This window comes from Sebastes umbrosus, chromosome 5, assembly GCF_015220745.1.
Source record: "Sebastes umbrosus isolate fSebUmb1 chromosome 5, fSebUmb1.pri, whole genome shotgun sequence".
In the NCBI taxonomy this organism is placed as follows: Eukaryota; Metazoa; Chordata; class Actinopteri; order Perciformes; family Sebastidae; genus Sebastes; species Sebastes umbrosus.
This window is the reverse complement of record NC_051273.1, coordinates 13,003,926-13,025,332: the sequence shown is the minus strand read 5'-3', so window position 1 is coordinate 13,025,332 and position 21,407 is coordinate 13,003,926. Positions and strand designations below refer to the sequence as shown.

Below are 21,407 nucleotides of genomic sequence, written 5' to 3'. Positions count from 1 at the left end.
GATATGAACTTTATATTAGTTTTAGTTTTCTTGTAAAACTTAAGCTCTTTTTTTTCCCGTAGTCAACTAATCATGATTAATGCGAAGCTGGCTTCCATGCCGTGAAGAGAAGGAGGCTTGCTGTTTGCCAAAACAAGAGCAACATGGTGGAGAAATGAGTTTTTTAATATAGTGAATAAATCTTCTTGGAGCGAGTTAAGTGGTGGGATCAGATTCAGTAACAGCAAAAGGTTATTCGGAAAAATTCACAGTCAGCTGCTATGGGAACAAATTACATTTCTCCAATACACTTTTTTATAATTTTCTGTGTGGAAACAACTCTTCAGCCAAAAGTCATCATTGATGGTTTTGGTCTTACTCATGCTTCTCTTTCTCTCTTTCAGTCACAGCGCTGCTGAGGAAGCTGAAGCAACAGTCCAGAGAGACCGTGGAGGACAAGAGGCCCAAGCTGCTGAAAGCCCTGAAAGAAGTAAGTAGTCCAGTTACTCAGTCTTCTGCTCAGGATGTCTTGATGCCGTTTCTTGTTTCTGCTCATCAGATCTTCTTACTTCTCATTTCGCTTCCATCTTGTAGTTCCTTTTTATCTTCTCTTTCTCTTCATCACGACAAAGCAAAGCCAGGAGGGACACACACACACACACACACACACAGACACATTAACAACTAGTCTAAGGCGTGGTATTAAACGCTAAATGAAACCTCAGTGTTTTTGTGGCTGTCTGATATGACATCACATGTGCACAAACTCTGTGAACTGTTAATGTAAATACTAACAGACAGGCAATTATCCTTCAGGCTTTCTTGTGACATGTTGTCACACTTACATAGACACACTGTAAACATTTAGTCATGTACAGACAGACATGTCTGCTTTTCAGAGCAACCAAACGAGGAGCCTTTCTGTTTTGTTGTTGCTGCCTAAGATTAAGTTATGGAGTCATAACTGTAGGCGTGTAAGTCGTAATCGTCTGGTGCGCCGGTCAGCTGCACATCAGCGCCACCCCCACAAGATAAGCCAGGGAGGCAAGTAAGAAGGTGGGCAAATACAAGATCAAAAGAGGCAAACTATCTAAAGTCCTGTGAGTTTTTAACTGCATTTAAAGAGGTCCCTATACTACAGGCTATAGATTTGAATGTCTGTACAAGTTGCTCAACACTGAGCCGAGCCTGTGTTTGACGTGACAGGATGTGATCCTTCCTGGATGCTGAAGCAGAGATGCCAGAGATGAGATTTTTCTGCGTCATCATCGTCGTCGTCTTTCAGAGATTATATAGCTCTGGGAAATCATGATCTCTTACGCCAGCCTGACGTCATCACTGAATGCCAGATCGAGTCCACCAGTGGCGGTGATGAGATTTCATCTCACTTTAGTACCTCAGAGAATAATTAGGATGTATTGAGTTGTGTCAGTCAGTCAGGATTTGTTATGAATGGACATTTTTTAACTCAGGTTCATGTCAACTGAAAGGCTTTGATACATCATTTTAACTTCTATTCTGCAAATATATCTTCTCTGTGTTAACCGTTTGTGAAATGGCTATTGTTTCTCATTTCTCACTGTTTCTCATCTATTGCCACTAAAAATGATGTATACTTTTTTTTTTTTATCACAAATAGCCATGTATTTCTTTCCATCATTTAGTTTCGCTTGTGATTGAGATGTGTTTGTCTTCGTTTGCAGCTTGGAGATTTTTACTTGGAGCTTCATTGGGACTTCCAAAGTTGGGGTGAGTCAAGCAACACCTTCTGCTGTCTTACAATAGTGGCATCATTGTTTCACAGACATTATCCACTCTGGAAATGAACCATCTGTCCTCAGTAACGACTTGGTCTGAAACATCTGCAGAAATATGTGTTGCAGACTGGAAAATGTGATGGAATCTGCCAATGTCTGTCTGGTTAGTGAGTGTTTATCTGTGCCATAAGGGACATTGACTGTTAGAGTCACCAGAGGCTACAGCCTGAAAATGACTCCCCCTGCTGGACATGCTATCCTCTAATGTCAACATCCCTCTTTTAGGATTATATCAGGACTATCTGCTGATACCAGGAAGCAGAATTTGTTCTCCAGCTGCACTGAATTTACACATTCACCTGATAAACTGTTGCAGAAGAAATATACCGAGAATGTATCTGCTGGCACTGGTACAGCAGTACTTGCTTATTCTGCACTAGTCTGGCCTCAGAGTGCGAGCCAGGACTGAATTCTGTGTACTCACTGTGTCCGTGTGAATTATTGACAAGGTGGGCAAGATTATGTAATGGACGCATGATAGTAACAAAATGTAAACTGGTTGCATAACAGTGTATTTGTTAATGGGAATTGTGTCGAAAGTAAATTATTTGTAGGTTGGAGAGCTGAAGATTAATGTGCTTAGAGAGGCATCTGGTTTAAACCAACATGGTCTCACAGATCTGTCACAGTGGGGTTTTTTTTCAATGCGGACCTTCACAGAATTATTTTGGACTGTTAAAATACCTCTTGTGTTTTGAGCAATGCCAAAAACAGCAGGGGAAGTTTTCTTGCTTTCAGTTACTTCAGTGAGTTATTAAATATTTAGGTACGGACTTACACGTTATACAGCCCTCTAGTCTACACAGCTATACAGTAGGCTTTGAAAAGGATGATGGTCTTTATTATTGAGTGAGCTTTCTAAATTTAGACATTGTTTCACATGTTCTTACTCTTATCTTTTCATGTTGCAGTGCCTTTGCTCTCCAGAATCCTGCCGTCAGATGCCTGTAAGATCTACAAGCAGGGCCTCAACATCAGGCAAGTGCTGTCAACAAATGCATTTAAATTGTCAATCGATTAAAATATTTAATCACGATTAATCGCGTGATTGTCCATAGTTTGAACATTTTGAAAAGATAAAAAATGTTTAACTCATTTAAAGAGATGAGTTGCGTTAAAACGCCCTAATTTAAATGAAATGTGTGATGTTTGAAGACGAAGAAAGGCAACTTCACAGCTGTTTTGTATGAGCAATATATGTTGTGGTCTTGAGCCAAAATAAACAAGAACACCAACTTCTAGGAACCACATCGAATTAAATCGTAGTTCTTTTTTAAAAGAAACCGCTTTTATCGAGGCACTTTGTTACTTTTGAGTCTTACCAATTCATCTGTCATCTCGCGTTGCACATAACAACCTCTCCCCTGTTTCCTCTCTCCTCTCTCTCTACTTCCCCATTTTCTCCCCTCAACCTAGTTTGGTTAACTAGAGTGTGAAATCAGTGCTCGGCAGTGTGAGGAAGCTGAACAGCGATGCCTCTGTGCACAGATCTTTTACTTCTGTGTTTTTTTTTTTCAGAGCCTCATAGAAGGAGAGTTACAGTAATATGCTGCCTAGCTCACTTACACAGGGCGTCAGCAAAAATCTGTCATACTCTGACGCAAGCCGACGCGTAGTCACAGCCATGAATCTATCGCAGGAATCCACCTTGCTGTGTTTCATGGCCTTGTGGGCAAAAAAGCTAACAGCAGCTCTCACAGCCAGGGCAACTGCACAGACATCAACACTTGGATTCCAGTTGTATTTTATATCTGTTAGACAAACCAGGGCAGCCCCTTTATCCAGCACATACACACACGTTTTCTATATTTGGATATCATAACATATCAACTTGAAGTATGAACTCAGCACATAAAATAGTGTGTTTGTGTCTCTGCATGTCGTTGCTGTATGAGATATCCTTGATGTGGAGCTTGTCATTATTCTCTGAAACTGCTCCTGGCTGTCTCATTTGGTATTCAAAATGCCCTCTTATTATCCTGGAGTTGCAAAGAGAGAGAGAGAGAGTGAAGAGAAAAAAACCTGTCACAGCAAGTTCATTTACATTCTAGTGCTACAGTGTGCCAGGTCTGTCATACCTACACACAGCACCTACTGCTTTGTGTCTGGTCTTCACAAGCAGATCAGCTATTCTCTTTGCTGTCGAGCCTCATTCCAGGACTACCCACTTTGACAGAGATTCTTGAAATGTGCTGTTGGTCTCCCATGGCAGTGATTACCATACACATTGTCTCTAAACTCTCAGAGCAAAGGTGTGACATCCATCACAGTTTTTCCTTTTTGCTTACAGTTTTGACACTGTGTTTGTTTGCTGGTGTCTTAGTGGGTGCCAAAGTGCAGCTCTTTTGCTGTCATCCTCTGTTTCCTTTTCCTTGTTTGGCTGTCTTCTCCTTTCATGCATCTAAAGTTCCCACACTAAACCTACTCTCTGTATGTACATATGTGTGTGTGTGTGTGTGTGTGTGTGTAGATTGGACACTACCCTGATAGACTTCACAGACATGAAGTGTCAGCGCGGGGACCTCAGTTTCATCTTCAACGGCAACGCCATCCCGTCCGAGTCTTTTGTTGTGCTGGACAACGAACAGAAAGTCTACCAGCGGATACACCACGAGGTGTGTGAGGCACAACAATATGTAGCCGTGTTTCCATTCACATGTTTTGATGCACATTTTAAAGCTGTATGGAAACAGTATATTTTGATAATACTTAAAAAAGTTTTTACGCTCATTTGAGGTGGTTTTTGCTTTTGTCGAAAAAGAGGTGATGCGCTAAATGGATTATGGAAATGCCTTTGCCGAATAAATCCTGACGTAGCAAACACTTAACTCACATGACTGATCTGCTGTTGCCGTCTTCTCGGATGTTCCCCTAACGTGCGAATACCTGTCTTTGTCCCTGGACGGCATGATATACGGCCACTAGTAGCTGACAGGAAAGAACAATTAAAACTTGCCCAATTGAAACAAATTCCTGAAGACCTCTCTCCATTTTTCTCTTGTAGATGCGATAGATTGCCAAGTCGACTTGTTTTGTTTCTGGTTCGCAACCTCTACTTCTGGTGGATTACAGCTACGTGTAGCCTATAGCGTCAACTTCTGGCCAAACTACACTGTAGCCAACAAGCCCAAACCAGTTGATGGAAATGCGCCTAATTAACTTAATTAACTAAATTTGCTTGACAATTGAATGGAAACATGGTTTTTGTCATCCGATTTAACCTGCCAAATATTCTCTCGATTCACGGCTTTGCCTATAAAATGTCAGAAAATAGTGAAAAATTGCTTCATATTTTCCCATAGCCATATTCAAATATCTTGTTTTGTCCAACTAACAGTTTAAGACTCAAAAATGTTGAGTTTGCTGTCAGCTGAGACAAAAAAAAGCAGCAAGTGCTCACATCTGAGAGGCTATAGTTGCTTGAAAAATGCCTATGATCAAAATAGTTGCAGATACATTTTCTGCAAAACGACTAATTGTTTAATTGTTTTAGCTCTACAGCATTACCGAACTTTTGGCATACTGGCAATAGCTATTCTCACAGCTTTATCAGTAGTGTGGCTAAACATGTGTGGTTTGTTCTGATGGTGATGCTAGAATAGAGGCTGTTAAAATCAAAAGGGTCCATCCCCTGATGAGTCTTTTCAGTAAATGACATGGTAGTGTTCCTACATATTATGATATTTCTTATGTTCAAATGAAACATTTGACCTGAGGGAGAAACTAGACGAAAGGTCAGGTATCAATATCATTATCAATCAGGCTCTGGGAAGCATGAATATTCATACAACATTTTTGTGCCATCTCACCAGTAGTTGTTGAGATATCTTGTGTTGGAGGAACCAGCAGACATCAAAGTGATGACGCTCTTCACCTCATACTGAGTGTCCGTGCCTGCGTCGATGCTTCTGTAGTTCCCTGACCCTGTCCTGTATTTCCAGGAGTCGGAGATGGAGACAGAGGAGGAAGTGGACATTCTGATGAGCAGCGACGTGTACTCCGCCACTCTCTCCACCAAGTCCATCACCTTCTCCAGGGCGCAGACCGGCTGGCTGTTCAGAGAGGACAAGACGGTTGGTGTCCGCTGTTGTATTGTGGTTGTTGTTCTTATCGTGATATTATTACCCCCCAGCGCCACAGCTTCTACAAAGTCAGCTGTGTGTCACCTGTATGTGGAATTTCTGGAATTTTTTAGTAGCTTGACCCAGACAGAAAGTTGGGAATTTGATCTTGCAGGAAATGGAAGGTAAACAAATATATATCAGAATGTATATTACAGATTATGTGTAACATCAGTTGCAATACATGATGGTTTTCAGCTGCTTTACTCAAAAGGAACCCAGACTGTTGACCCCTTTACAGCATGTCTGACCTGAAAAAACATGGGCTAAACTAAAAGGCATGGAATATTAGGTCTGGTCTGGGAAGTGCTCCGACAGTGTGCTAGATATGAAAAATCCACAGAAAGAGACAGATATGGATCCCTGTACTCTCAATTTTTACTTTTACTTTACTGTAAAAGCTATAATGCCTGCAAAAGAAAGTATTGCAGATAAATGAGTAACAGTTTGACAGGTCTGGACTGAATTAGTTTGTTTTTTTTGGCTCTTTTTCCCTTTTCTTTCCATCTTTTTGGGCGAATACTTTCGGTCACCATTATGTGTTATTAGCCTGACCTGTAAATGTTGTTTCTCTGCGTCTCCTTGTTATCTCAGCCTTCCTCTGTAGAATATGACTCTAACTACAGTTACTATTGCTATTCATTGCTGTTGGCTCCATCCACTTTCCTGATCATATTTCCTGCACTACATCTCCCACACCAGGCAGGAAAGACAGTGAATAAATCATTGATAACCCCAGGAAGGAACCACAGGTGACAGAGTTAAACAACAACACAGGCAGGGCAGGGGTCTTGAAGGTGGTGGATGAGAATTGCTTTCTGTCCCTTTTGACGTGTGTTTAAAAAGGGAAATTGATGACTCAGCAGGTGGGGACTTATCTAACTGTTTCTTCTACCTCCAGGAGCGCGTGGGAAACTTTCTGGCAGATTTCTACTCCGTGAACGGCCTGGTGCTCGAGTCCAGGAAGAGACGGGAGCATCTGAGCGAGGAGGACATCTTGAGAAACAAAGCCATCATGGAGAGCCTGAGCAAAGGAGGGAATCTCATAGAACAGAACTTCGAGGTGAGTCAGGCTGATGGTCGCTTAATTTTCAGCAGGGTGATGGAGGAAGCGGAGGAACTTCCACCAGAGAATCTAATTTACAGCCTCAGACCACAATGCCCACGCCATCATCACCCATGATGTGATTATTGGGTTTATGGATATCCCATGGAGCAACACATCACATACCTATCATAGACTGGTGCTTGAAACCTGCACGTTGAAAACATGACTACATTAACATCCACCTTGACATTCTGACGCCCCGCAGCGCTGTTAAGTAGCTGACAGTACAAGCTGTACTTTTAGGGAGTATCCGGTATCTTCAGCCTCTGGCAGCAAACAACAGCTCAGGATACTGTAGATTCAAGGAGACTTCTTCTATTGGAGAATGTTTCATCATTTGTTTTATGTATTTCATTAATTGGACATCATTAGCTCCTTTTGACCAAAAGATTCTGGGAACTATAAAACCAGAGGAACTAAAAGTCTCTTTCCTATTCCTGTATTTGCACTTCCACAGCATCTGAAGAGCCCTGATTAGAACAATGATGGGGGGAAATAACTGTGGTCGTGTTTTAAACTAGTCATTCTCAATTGATCGCTCAGATTCATTCATTTAAATCATCATTATTTTTTACAAAAGGCTTCATAGTTCAATAAATCTTAAAATTTTTAAATCTACTGTATAATAATTCATAAATTACGCTCTAATCTAACAAAACTATAACTCTTAGAATCTGCAAATATGTTTAATTAATCTATTAGTCTAATATCTTTCTAGTACATTTCTCTTGTGTTGTTCTTTCACATGACTAAGACTATAGAAGTGTAAAAAAAATAGGTTATACGGTACATCAAATAATTCCAAGGGACGTACGTGAGGGGGTCACCGGTATATTTTCTATCTTGTAAGGGAATCCGTAACTGAAAAAAAATTGAGAACCTCTGTTTTAAACATCCACACACAGAGGAAACAGTAACACAGGGTGACTCTCGCCACCCCTAAACCATCAGAAAGTACTTCCCCAGAGTAGGAGCTAAAGTTTTACACCTGAAGCTATCTTACAGGAACTAAATGTTCTATTTGTGAAAGGTGAGATGCCGATAAAAGGTACCCAACCCTAGTGAGATACAAGTTCAACAGGTTTGATGCAGTTATTGTACTGTATCTCATCTATACATCCCCCTCAGCTTACTTTCTCACAGGTTCTCAATCAGTGATGAAGTTGCATAGTGAGTCAGACAAACCTGGTTAAACCTGTATTGTTTTTAGTTGCCCTCCATTGGGCCATTTACTGTGACAAATAGTCACAGACATTGTGGATCTTTATCATCAAAAACAGCCTGTTTACTTATACCTGCAGCGTAACCACCAGTCCAGTCCCGAAACTGTCCTGTCCCGCTGGAACCTTGGGGTAGGACACGCGTCTCAGACTAAATAAACCTCACAGTTCTCACTACTGTATCTGTAGAAAAAGCATGGAGTTCCTGCCGACCCCGTCAGTCAACTTTGCATGGTTTATTGAAACATTCCTGTCGTGCTGTTGTTTCTTTGATGTTTGATTTGTTTCGGACATGAAAACAGTATGAGAAGCTGCTCCCCCCCCGATCACTCACTGAGACAGGTCCCCCCTCCTCATCCTCTATGCATGGATTTGAGTCCCAGCACTGCCACCTAGTGGCGAAAGTGACAAAGCAGCACCTTCACATTCACAGGGATGACTCTCCCACCCACCATGCACCTCACTGTAGTATGTTCCAGAGTTTGCTCAGCTAGCCCTTGTCTTTACACTGACCATAAAGCCGGTCGCACAGTGAAGTCAAAGCCTCTCAACACTCAATGGATGCCCTTTAACTGCTCTTGTTGTTCTTTGTTCCGTGCTGGGCTTTGTCTCATCACAGTGTCCTCTGTTGTCTGTCAGTGCATTTTACATTTGAATCAGTGCCCACTCATGTTTAAAGTGAAAAAAAGCTGTGTTTTAGTGGGGATGTGGAAATAGGTTCTCCTTCCACTCCAGCAGAAAAAATGATACATAGAAAGTGGGCGAGTGAGAAATAAGCAGCTGCTGTGACGTAGCTGTGTTTACCACAGCGAAGGAGAGCAGGTCAGCTCTGTGTTTGTGGACACAGGGAAGCGTGGGGGGGCTTTTGAACAAGGCTTGACACTATTGATCACATGGATGAAGGCTTAAAGCCCCGCTACCGTGGAATGATGGAATGGTGGGATCGGCATACCAGCAGGCTGTGTGTACTCTGTCCTCGTCACAACAACACGCCAGAGCCGATACACACAGTGTGAGAGCGAGCACATAACAAGGCCGCCGCCCACCGTAAACACGCCAAAACATCTCTGTGATGACTGCAAGTGTAGGTGGTAGTAAAGGTGAACTAAGATATCGTCTCCATTTGCACACACAGCTGACTCCTGGCACGGTCAGGTGTCTCGTCATCCACAACATTTTTTCCACATTATTCTGCCCTAGTTGCCTTATTTAACCACGGCTTACGAAACGGGAGGTCAGCTGGTGTGATTCAGTGTGAACGTTGGCGAGAACAGTGAGTTTATTTAAGGAGAAATTCATTTTTAGGAGAAACGGGATACAGATCAGGGTTTGTAAGAGCAGATTGTCCAACTCTTACGGTTTATTCAAGAATGCAGAGCTGAGATAATTTTCCTCAGGAAGCTTCGATTATTTGATATGAGGAGGAAACTCCTGCATGTTTTTATCTGGGTGTTCTGGAGAGCAGATAATAAAATAATAAAATAATAAAAATGATCTGAGAAGTGTGCTCTGTTATTATATGCCACTCCTTACAGAGGACAGTATTCTTGATTGTTCCAGCAATCACATTATATAACGACTGACGCAAATCTTCCAGTAAGGCTAGGACATACTGGCCCTGCTTTTAATTATGATTAACAGATGATCTTTCATCATTCATGATACATTTTGATGTTTAACACTGATTCTGATCATAATATGAGTGCTTTTATTTTATTGTTAAAGCAGTGGGTTGACTATTTTTATGTTCTTTGTCTGTGTCTTTGTCCCCTGAGTCTTTTTGTTGTAGATGTTTTGTTAGTGCATGTAAAGCTAAAGGTTTTTGAGGCAGCAAAGAAAGTACACAGAAAAAAAAAATGGCAACAAAAAAATAAATACAGAAACCGTTTGTCCTCAATTTGTAAAGTTGCCACCTCAGCAAACATTCATTTTGATCTGTAAATGAAAGCGACTGCAGTCTGAGTTGACGTCTTTACTGCTTTTCTTTCTTACTGTTTACAGCTGCTGTATTTGTAGAAATTGAATCTAGTAAAGTGTGAATGTAAAAAAAAGAATAAGAGCAGAAACACTGCTGGTCAGGAAGTAAAGGTAATATGTACGAAACTGGATTAAACTACACTCTGTGAAATAGCATGGCGTCTCAGGTATCAGATGTTTAGTGGTGTACTAAATGATAGTAATTCAGTTACTCTTTTGAGTGAGGCTGAAAAGGCCAAACAGAGGTTAGTGGGTTTAGTGATGCACCGGGGCCCTCTAGTGGCCTGTGTTGTGCATGTCGTCACTCTGTGGGAAGAAATCAAGACGGACTGATGGAATAAAGTGTTAAAATAATATTTAAGAGACTTCATGTGACTTTTGTCAGATTTGCTGTTGAGCAGAAATTGGCAGCTGCATATTTGACTAGTTAACAGCCCATTGTAAAAACACCTGTGGTTAAGCTTAATGTTAGACTGTTCTCAGTTTAATCAGGAATCATTATGTTTTGTCTGACATCAGTGTGAATTTGAACCGTTGTGTTTTTTTCACGTGTGACCCTGCCGTAGTTTAGTCTTTAGAGCTGTTCTTAACATGTTCTTTATGTTTTCTCTCTGCTCTTCAGCCGGCGAGGAGGCAATCTCTAACTGCCCCTTCACCCAGCACTATATCCTGGGAAGAATACATCAGTGCTGACAATGGAAAGTAAGTTTTACAGGGCAAAATATTGACATATTGTGACTGAAGGAACTACATTTCTGATTGTCCCTCCAAAGGAACCACTATTTTAGTTTCCCTCTCTAAAAGAATGGAACGTTAGACTAAAGATTAATCGTATTTCTATAGGAAATATATTGCTGCAGTATCATGGTTATGTAATCTATGTAATTTCCAAACACATTGTAGACGACGTTGTCTTCTCGCACACGTCACATTGCAATATTTATATATTCTTTTCATTTCATGGAAATCTTTACATCTAAGTTTCAAGGACGGTTATTTCCTCTGACTGATAAGAGTCACGTTCAGTAGAAGAAAAGAAACTCCTGCATCCGGTTTTAGTATTAGATTTCTGCATAATAACAAGCTGTAAGCTCTTCATCATGTGATTTACATTCTGACGGATTGTCATTTCTCTCTCCGCTCAGAGCTCCTCATCTAGGAAGAGAGCTGGTCTGCAAAGAGAGCAAGAAAAACTTCAAAGCCACGATAGCCATGAGTCAAGACTTCCCTCTGGGCATCGAATCGTGAGTCTCCTCGTTAACTTGGCATCCAGACTGTTATTAAAAAGCATGCAGCCAAAATTCCCTCATGTTGTTCTCTCCTGGCATGTGTAGAGTGGTGATAAAAAGGGAATTTACTAATTTGTGTAAATGATGAAAGTTTTTATTGGAATTATTTCCTTTACATTTACTAAAAAACTCTGGCCTAGTTTGTTTGTGTTTATTGATTCACCAACGTACCACAATAGCACGAACAAACTAACCAATCAAGGCAGTGGTAGACCAGCAACCCAAACTATTCCGTTAAAAGCGTTGAAATCTTTATTTTCATTTACCAATTACTGATTGTTTGTGTATCAGCAATGTGTTACAGATCTGTCTTGTGTAGCTTAAAATATAGTTGATAAAATAGGATGGATAAAAGCAACAAATGAAGTTAAGTTAGTACTGTTGTTTTGAATATTGAAATAAACGATTATAAACTAATAAATCTAATAAAATTTACCAAAATCTAAGAACTTATTTGAAGTTTATTTATTGGTAGTTTCTCGTCTGTAACCTGTAACCATTTGTTGTTTTTGTTCTCCGTCAGGTTATTGAATGTTCTGGAGGTGATCGCACCCTTCAAGCACTTTAATAAACTCAGGGAGTTTGTTCAGATGAAGCTCCCCCCTGGCTTTCCTGTCAAACTGGGTAAGTAGATGTAATTCAAAGAAGCATCCTGTGTAAAATAGATTGAAATTTTATTTGATTTATTTCTCCAACTCATTTAAAATATGGAAAGAAAGATATAATTAGTAATTCTGCTCATGTCTCCCCGCAGACATCCCTGTGTTTCCTACGATCACGGCCACCGTGACGTTTCAGGAGTTTCGCTACGATGAGTTTGACCAGTCCATTTTTACTATTCCCAACGAATATAAAGAAGACCCCAGCCGCTTCCCTGACCTTTAACCCCTCAAGCTGGAACAGGAAGACAAACGTGCAACAAGTCAACATTATGCTACAAAACATACTTTTTCAATTTTCCAAAAGGAATAACGGAAGGGAATAAAACAGCGGTTCCTTGACAGTTAATGGATTTCCATCGAACCCCATCGCAGCCCTGAACACAAACAAGACGACCAGAGTTTGACATACAGGACTAAAAATGGCGTCGTCAGAGCTGATGGATGCCCAACTGTGGCAGAGAGGTCGACGTCTTATTAACAAAAGTGTTTTGAAGCTGTTGCAGGTTTTTACCCTCACCTTCAGATTTGGTTTAATCCAGCAGCCGAGGCAGGAAGTGCAACAAACTTGGAGCTGAGGGCCGAACGTCTCATCAGTGAGAGGACATTGAAGTTAAGATTAGTGACAGCAGAGCAGGTGAGTTTTTCTCTACATGGGGTTTAAGAAGAAGACAGACAGCCGGTTCAGTTGATGCTATGTATTTAAGTATGTAAGTAATGTTTATAAAGGGAATGTGTTTTTAACTGACCTGTAGTAAAGCACTGATATAACTGTGTGAGACGTTGGGGAGGAATTCCACCAAAAATTAGTTTTTAGGTCCTTTTCCCTACTTCAGTAGACTTTTAAAGATGTGCGATATTAGATCTGACGACATTGAGACATACAATTGTATATAATCGAATACAAAACTGTATAAAATCACAACTTTTTTACACTCAATTCTTTCACAATATCAAATTTAGAAATGTTCCCAAAGATGTAATGTCACTTAAAATGCACAACACTGAAAGACAGCTTTTGGGAAAATGGCATCTTTTGTAGGTTAAAAACCTAAAAATCGGTTTTTGAAGAATTCCTTAAATTGTATGTGAGTGTGTGAGTGAGTGTGTGTGTGTGTGTTTTTTTTGCGGATTTTACTGGGCATGGAGTAGCATCACTGAACTTTCAGGCACTATTTAGATCCACTACAGACACTCTACATTCAGTTGAGTTCATAAACGCTCATTTTGTGATACCTTTGTGATACACCTTTAATCCTGCATTTGAAATATGATAGTTTCATCGAGGGGCAACGCTAGAAATGCTGCAATTTTTACGGTACCACAAGGTTTTCTCTTAGTTTGTTTGAGTGGCAGCGCGTGTTTTAATGATGTCTAAGCCTTTTGTTTCTTACTACACCTTTGTAAACTATGTACAATCGTGCTAAAAGAAGATAACTTGGGATTGTATAGTAGGTAGAGATTAGGGAGTTTAATGAATGACTACAACATTCATGCCATTTTTACAAGAACCAGGCGTTTCCCCTGCACAGTATGTAAATACGTGTTTTAAGAGCTTTTGTCTTTTAAGTTCTCTTTTCTTATTCTTTGTGCTGACGAGTTCAAGGTGTCCTCTGCAAGAGGAAGAGTTGCGGATTTCTTTTTTTTGTAACGTCACAAGTTAATTGAGAGTTTGTTGATTTGTAACATGGTGGCAGTTTGTAATGTTTTAAAGGAAAAATTAATCTCTTAGTTCTTTTGTCATTATTTCCCTTCCGACTATATCTGATAAACCTTATGAACCTCCTCCAGATGTGTCGAACAAACAGTCGCCGCCACAGGGTGAAAAGCACAAAGTACCAAGATTCCTCTGAATATTAAGTCCAGATGTTGGCTGGAAAAGTTAAACCCTTAAGGATTGTTTATAGCTGCTGCTGTGGTTCATGAGCTCTTAATCATGTTGATACAAAACAGATGTTGTGCTCATGTTTGTTCGTTAACCTGCCCGCTCCTGGAGTTTCAAATGAAGGTGTACACACACACGTGGTGGCTCAAAATGTTTTTAGAACAATTAGCTTTTTTTACATCCATATTCAATATCAGTGTAACCAAGTACAGGACATTTAATTTACCACATTAGTGACATTCCTCCGTACGGGCAAGTGCAGCTAACGTTACTGGAAGTGTGCCTCCTCACTGACATAACGCTTTACATTTTATTTCATGCTCCTTCCTGTTTTTAGCTGCTTGAATTTTCCATGTTTTAAGTAGGAAATTCATCATTCATCTATGTGTTCGTTGTACAGCAAAGACTGTTGTATAAGTCTGCGACACTATTTTCATATAAAAATGTACTAAAATAAAAAAAATTCCACATATCTATAAGAGTTTGGACTCCCATTTTTTTCACTCCAATAACTTACTGTTGCTGATTGAAACCTTTTAATAAGCATAGAAGAGATAACACAAAAAACATATTAAAATGACATGTCATAGTATATAGTATGCCATTAAAATGTTACGAAGTTTCATAGTATGTAATTCAAAAATAATCATAAAAAAGGTCAAAGTATAGTATGTTGAAAAAAGAATAAAAAAACGTCTCAGTATAGTATGTCGAAAATTTCATAAAAAGTCATAGTATAGTATGTCGAAAAAAATAAAAAAAGTCATACTATATTATGTCGAAAAAAAAATTCAAAGTAATGTATGTAGAAAAAAGTCATAGTATAGCATGTAAAAAAAAGTCAGTAATGTATATCCAAAAAAAAGTCATAGTAAAGTTTGTCTGTAAAAAAGCCATACATTAGTACGTCGAAAACATTTTTTAAAGTCATAGTATAGTATGTAGAAAAAGAAGTCGCAGCATAGTATGTCGAAATTAGAGTAAAAAAAGTCATAGTATAGCATGTTGAAACAAATCATAGTAATGTATGTCGAAAAAAAGTCTGAGTATAGTATGTCGAAAATAGAGTAAAGAAAAGTCATAGCATAGTATGTTGAAACAAAGTCAAAGTAATGTATGTAAAAAAAAAGTGATAGTAATTTATGTAAAAAAAAAAAAGTGATAGTATAGTATGTCAAACATTTTCGACATACTATACTATGACTTTTTCCAAAACAAACCGTACTACTTTTGACATACTGTACTATGACCTTTTCGATTTACTATACTATTACTACCATAACCTGGCCCCTTTGTACCTCATTGACTTTTCTGTAACATTTTTATGGCACACTTTATAATTACTTTTTTTAAGCATAATACATTATGACTTTTCGACACATTGTGTGATTTTTTTTCGACAGTGTACTAGGGCTTTTTTATGATCTACTTTTCTATGACATTTTTATGGCATGCTATACAATGACTTTGTATGACTTTTTTCAACATACTATATACTATGACTTTATTTCAACATACCATACTATGACTTTTGCTACATAATTTAGTATACTGTAACTTTTTTTGTACATAATAAACTCAGTTTTCTTTCGACATACTACACTATCACTTTTTTTTCAACATACTACACTATCACTTTTTTTTCAACATACTATACTATGATTTTTTCCCCCACAAACTACACTATGCTTTTTTTTTTAACTGTTTTTTCAACATACTATACTATGACTTTATTTCAACATACTATACAATGACTTTTTTGGACATACTTCACTATGACTTTTTTCAACATACTATACCATAATTTTTTTCCCACATAATAAACTGACTTTTTTTCATCATACTATATCATTACTTTTTTTTCCACATACTGAGTTTTTTTTTGACACACTATTCTATGAATTTCTCACCTTTTCTTCTATGTACGATTACTTTTTTTTCAACAAACTATACTGACTTTTTTCGACAAACTAAACTATGACTTTTTTTACTCATTTTTCAGCATACTATACTATGACTTTTTATTCGACACAATATACTAAGACTTTTTTTATCCTACTTTCGACATACTATACTATGACTTTTTTTATGACTTTTCGATATACTATGACTTCTTTTCAACAAACTATACTATGACTTTTTTGTCGACAGATTATGACTTTTTATTCAACACACTATACTAAGTCTTTTTTTATCCTATTTTCGACATACTATTCTATGATTTTTTTTCCGACATACTACAGTATACTATGACTTTTTTTGACACGCTATACTAATCACTTTTTTCCCACATACTACATTGACTTTTTTGTAACTCCTTTTTCAGCATACTATACTATGACTTTTTTTTAAACTATTTTTTCGACATACTATACTGTGACTTTTTTTACATACATTATGACCTTTTTTTGACATGCTATACTATGAATTTTTTCAACATACTATACAATTATTTTTTTACGACATACTATGAGTTTTTTTTTTGACATAGTATACCATGTTTTTTTTATGACATAGTATACTATGACTTTTTTTTTAACCTTTTTTTCGATGTACTATGACTTTTTTCGACAAACTAAACTATGACTTTTTTTTTTTTAATCTTTTTTTCAACATACTATACTATGACTTTTTATTGGACACACTATACTAAGACTTTTCTTTACTCTTTTTTTCGACATACTATCCCATGACTTTTTCCAAAGCATATCGTACTACCTTCGACATACTGTACTATGACCTTTTCGATTTACTATACTATTACTACCATAAGCTGGCCCCTTTTTACCTCATTGACCTGCTCCATCACCACACTCTTTCCTGCAGCCTCCGTTCCTCTGATGCCAACCTCCAGTCTCCACCACTCAGAACCAAGAACCGGACCTGGGGTGACCGAACATTCTCCACAGCTGCCCTCTCCTTCTGAAACTAGCTCTCCAAACACATCCGAGAGTGCACCAACCTGTCCACATTCAAATCATAAATCAAAACCCAACTTTTTAGAAATGCTTTTAATGTGCAATTCATTTTGTGTGTTTTATATATTATGTTGTTTTACTTTCTGACAATTTTACTCATGTAAAGTTTCTTTGAGTTTCTTGAAAAGTACTTCATAAATAAAATGTATTATCATTAATATTACAATGACTAATTTTTTGACAAAGTATACTATGACTTTCCACAACAAAATATACTATTACTTCTTATGATCTACTTTTCTAACATTTTTATGGCACACCTTACTATGACTTTTTTTTCAACACAATATTATTATATGTATTAATAATATAATATAATATATACTAAATTATTATGTAATATGACTTAACATATTGTGTGACTTTTTTCAACAGTGTACCTGGGCTTTTTTATGATCTACTTTTCTATGACATTTTTATGGCATGCTATACAATGACTTTTTATGACTTTTTTCAACATACTGTACTATGACTTCCTTCAACATACTATGACTTCTTTATGACTTTTTTGATATACTATACTATAACTTTTTCGACATACTATAATATGACCTCTTAGAAGTTTTTTATGGCATACTATACTACTGTATGACTTTTTTATGACATACTATATTAAGAATTTTTCTATGACATACTATACTTTGACTTTATGACATATCATATTATGATGTTTTTATGGAAACTTAATAATTAAACTGCCAATTTGTCCACCAAAATTGCTAACTTTAGTTGATAGCACTAGCATTGATAACAGGACGTAATTCCAGCAACACTCACAAGGGGCCACTAGTTGTCCTGCAACCAGTAGCTTTCTACAAGTTGTCATTCCTAACCTGACAGATGCTTTTTAGGGGGACGCAGTGTGACACAATAGCCAAGTTGTATGAAATGTAAGCTTTCTAGTTTGTACACAAATAATTTTTCTAAATAACATTAAAAATTGGACAAAATGACAGGCCTAAAACCGTCTAGATGTTTTGGTGCCTGTGCTCTGTTAGTTCTTGGTAGACTCTGCTCTGAGCCGAGTTGAGAGGCTGGTAAAAGTTGAACTGTGCAGGAGGTGGACTCCTCTGGGTGTCACCATATAGAAGCAGAGCTGACCTGCATCGTGGTCCAGGAATACTTCAATCCTGCAGGACATTGAGCTGGAGGTCTGTTGGATGTTCCCCGAGGATAAAATTGAATCACAGATCAAGAAACTATTTGATACATGGTGAAAAAATACAAACATGTTCATGTATTTGACTTTGTCCTTCAAGGAATCATTTATTTTCCCCCAATCAACATTTGACTCATTGCTAAACATGCTTTGCAAAATTAGCTTTTTCAACTTTTTGATTTGAACATTTTTGATTTTAGGTTTCTGTTATACAAGCCAAAGACCAAATCAGTAATTATTTGACTCTGTAAAGTTTAGTCATATCATAAAGTCTCCCAAGTTTTTATTAGTGCAACGTTTCGATCCACAAGGTCTTTGTCAAGCAAACTTGACCTGACCTAATAAAAACTTGGGAGCTTGGCTAATTGAAGAGTTCAAGCTCGAGATGAAAAATTATGATTGTTTTTTCTTGACTTATCATAATTGATAGCCTTGTTTTACTCTCCAGTTAACACACAAGAAGAGTAATTTTACTTGATGAAACTTCAATGACTAGACTAGACCATTTAGACATTAGCACCATATATTGTCGCTAACTGGGGATCCTACACACTGCACCGTTAAGTCAAATTTTGAATGCAGGACTTTTATTTGTAACAAATGATTTTACAGTGTGATATTGCTATACTTACTTAAGTACAAGACTAAATACTTATTCCACCATTGAATCGATGTCTCTCATGTGTGGCTGTAGCCACCAATGAGGTCACCGAGGTCAGTAAAGTAAGTAAATTGTAAGTAAGTCAGTAGTAAATTGAATAAAATAATATTATTTATTTTTAAATGCCTGTCTGTATGCATGACTTTAAACATATTTTCTTTCTTTTTTTGTGGTCGTTATTTTTTAACACATTAAAACAATGTCAGGCTAAGAACGTGAGCTGTTGCCGAAAATCAGTAGCGGCTGGTGGAATTTCTTTTAGGTAGAGCTGTGCCACATCCAATCAATTTCAGCAAACATCCCGGTATGATTTAAAGGGACTATTTGTAAGATTCAGAAATGCTGCTTAACAGCGACACCTGTGGCCTTGAAATCAACGAAAGTCAGCGTCGAGCTCGCGCTTGCTCGCTCTACATAGACATGAACGAGCATCGCTCAAAACAGTGAGGCGACACACGTCAGCTTAAACCACAATATCACTCTATATCTCAGCTGCTTGGCAGTAATGTTAGCTGACCAGACGAAGGTCTCTCCATGAATCAATGCTGATCCTAGTGTTGGCTTTTCCTGCTCAGCGCATGCTTCAGCAGCGGGGCTCCTCAACGAGTTACGTTAACGCCTCCCGACCGCAGCCGGCAGCCGAAGACACCGGCACCCGGTTGGTAACGAGACGATAACGTAACTCGTTGAGGAGCCCAGTCACTTCACAAGACACGGGAAACCTCTGTTGGTCTGGAGGAGCTGCAGCATTTATTTCTGCACAAACATCCACTCTACATTCACTAGATATTCTCAGAGCTAAACTAACTCTTCTGCAGTGTGGAGTGAGCGCGCGTTCACGTCTAGAGGTGGAGCGAGACAGCGAGGACGCGCGCGCTGTCTAGTGAAGGAGAGCAGGCAGCAGAGACGAGGCTCCGGCAACACACGTGAGCGCGCATATGCGAACGCGCATGTGTGCCGACCCGCTACATTTATACGCTTAAAAAGTTACAAACAGTCCCTTTAATGCAAAAAAGTGAAGGTATCAAACACACATTACTACTTTGCAGTTAAATAATCAACAATTATTTTATTCCAACAGGAGAAGTAAAGTATGCTTAGAGAAACACAACAGTATAACATGTACTCAGTGGTGGAAAGTAACTAAGTACATTTACTCAAGTCCTAACGGCATCTGTAAGACGTCACTTACCGGAGGTAACCATGGTAACAGCTGATCTGAGGTCTGCTGTCCAGCTGCTGTCTGTCAATCACTCTGAACTCCGACCAAACGGTCAAACTAGGCCGCGCTGATCAAATATTAATCAATATTATGTTACGTTAATGCCTATTTCTCTCCTCAGATGTTTTCAGAATCATCTTGTAGTGCGCGGTTTAGCTGTAAGATGAGAAAGTTTGTGACGCCGCCGCCATTAGGAAATCTGGTGAAGGAACGCCAAGTTCCGGTCACATGACTCAAGCACAGCCAATAGGAACGCTCTCTCAATGAACTGTACTGTGATTGGTCAAAATCTCCCGTCACGGGCTAGATGTTCTAAAGCCTGACGTCAGCAGTAGCTCGCTGCTCGTATTAGATTTGAGGACGCTGATTGGCTCAATTGAACGTCATTCGTTCAGCGCTTGAATCAGCTATTGGCTAAACTGCTACACAGACCCGTCTGCTGAACTTCAGACATACAGAGAGGAGGAGGGAGGCAAGGGACAGTGCAGGAAAACCATATATTTTGCTCAGATGATTTTCTGTCACATTTTACACATATTACTGGGTGCATTCCATATTTTAAACACAAATATTGACAATTTGTATAATTTATTATTATTATTATTAGTAGTAGTTGTAATGTTTTGTTGTGTGTGGCTGTCCGGCTCAGTGCCCTCTATTGGCCGGCCGCCACTGGTACCAACCATGTCATGCTGTCGGGAAGGAGGCTAAATAACGCTCCAAAGTTGGGCTACATTTTAGAGAGGAAAAACTGGCATGGCCATTTTCAAAGGGGTCTCTTGACCTCTGACCTCAAGATATGTAAATGAAAATGGGTGCTATGGGTACCCACGAGTCTCCTTTTTACAGACATGCCCACTTTGTGATAATCACATGCATTTTTGGGCAAAAACCATGCATTTTTTTTATCCAGTATAAATGTGTTATTTTCGCCTATTCTAAAATGGTGTATTTGAATATTTCTGCATACTGGGGTCCCTAAACAGTCTTGGAATTACATAAATTGGGTATCACTGTAAAGCTGAGAAACTAGTGGATCCAATGAGCACCATTGTATTCATGTGTGATGATGTTAGTCCCCATAGTTGCCATTTCATTGTAGCGAGACAATTTTTTTAAACTTGACCTCACTGTATAAAATTACCTGTGGTGACCTCTAGGATAATCACAGCCTCATGAAACTTTACAGTTACAAACTAGAGACCTAGGGCATTCAGAGGATGGATGGCTTTCCTAGGTAGATTGACAAAAAGAGGATTTTCTGAGCAATTTCCAGAACAAAAGTGCTCACTATCCAATTGTCGAAAAATGAAATTCTTGCAGAAATCTCGA

General features: G+C 38.6%; 1 protein-coding gene and 1 long non-coding RNA gene across 2 annotated transcripts in view; one reads left to right on the top strand and one right to left on the bottom strand.

The window, feature by feature from the left end:
- The window catches only part of LOC119488107 (ankyrin repeat domain-containing protein 13C-like), a 35,277-nt gene extending 20,748 nt beyond the window's left edge, over positions 1 to 14,529 (top strand). Inside the window, exons 4-13 of the mRNA XM_037769405.1 lie at positions 384 to 469; positions 1,683 to 1,728; positions 2,708 to 2,774; positions 4,267 to 4,411; positions 5,738 to 5,869; positions 6,819 to 6,980; positions 10,845 to 10,924; positions 11,368 to 11,466; positions 12,035 to 12,135; positions 12,266 to 14,529. Of these exons, the coding sequence (XP_037625333.1) occupies positions 384 to 469; positions 1,683 to 1,728; positions 2,708 to 2,774; positions 4,267 to 4,411; positions 5,738 to 5,869; positions 6,819 to 6,980; positions 10,845 to 10,924; positions 11,368 to 11,466; positions 12,035 to 12,135; positions 12,266 to 12,396 (1,049 nt within the window). The 3' untranslated portion in view covers positions 12,397 to 14,529. The remainder of the gene's footprint in view (positions 1 to 383; positions 470 to 1,682; positions 1,729 to 2,707; positions 2,775 to 4,266; positions 4,412 to 5,737; positions 5,870 to 6,818; positions 6,981 to 10,844; positions 10,925 to 11,367; positions 11,467 to 12,034; positions 12,136 to 12,265) is intronic.
- LOC119488109 lies at positions 447 to 20,103 on the bottom strand. Its single transcript, XR_005206874.1, has 4 exons — positions 20,046 to 20,103; positions 18,135 to 18,186; positions 16,844 to 17,017; positions 447 to 595 (listed from the first exon to the last, which is right to left on the bottom strand). It is a non-coding gene; the product is annotated as an uncharacterized LOC119488109 (long non-coding RNA).
- Positions 20,104 to 21,407: the final 1,304 nt, after the last annotated feature.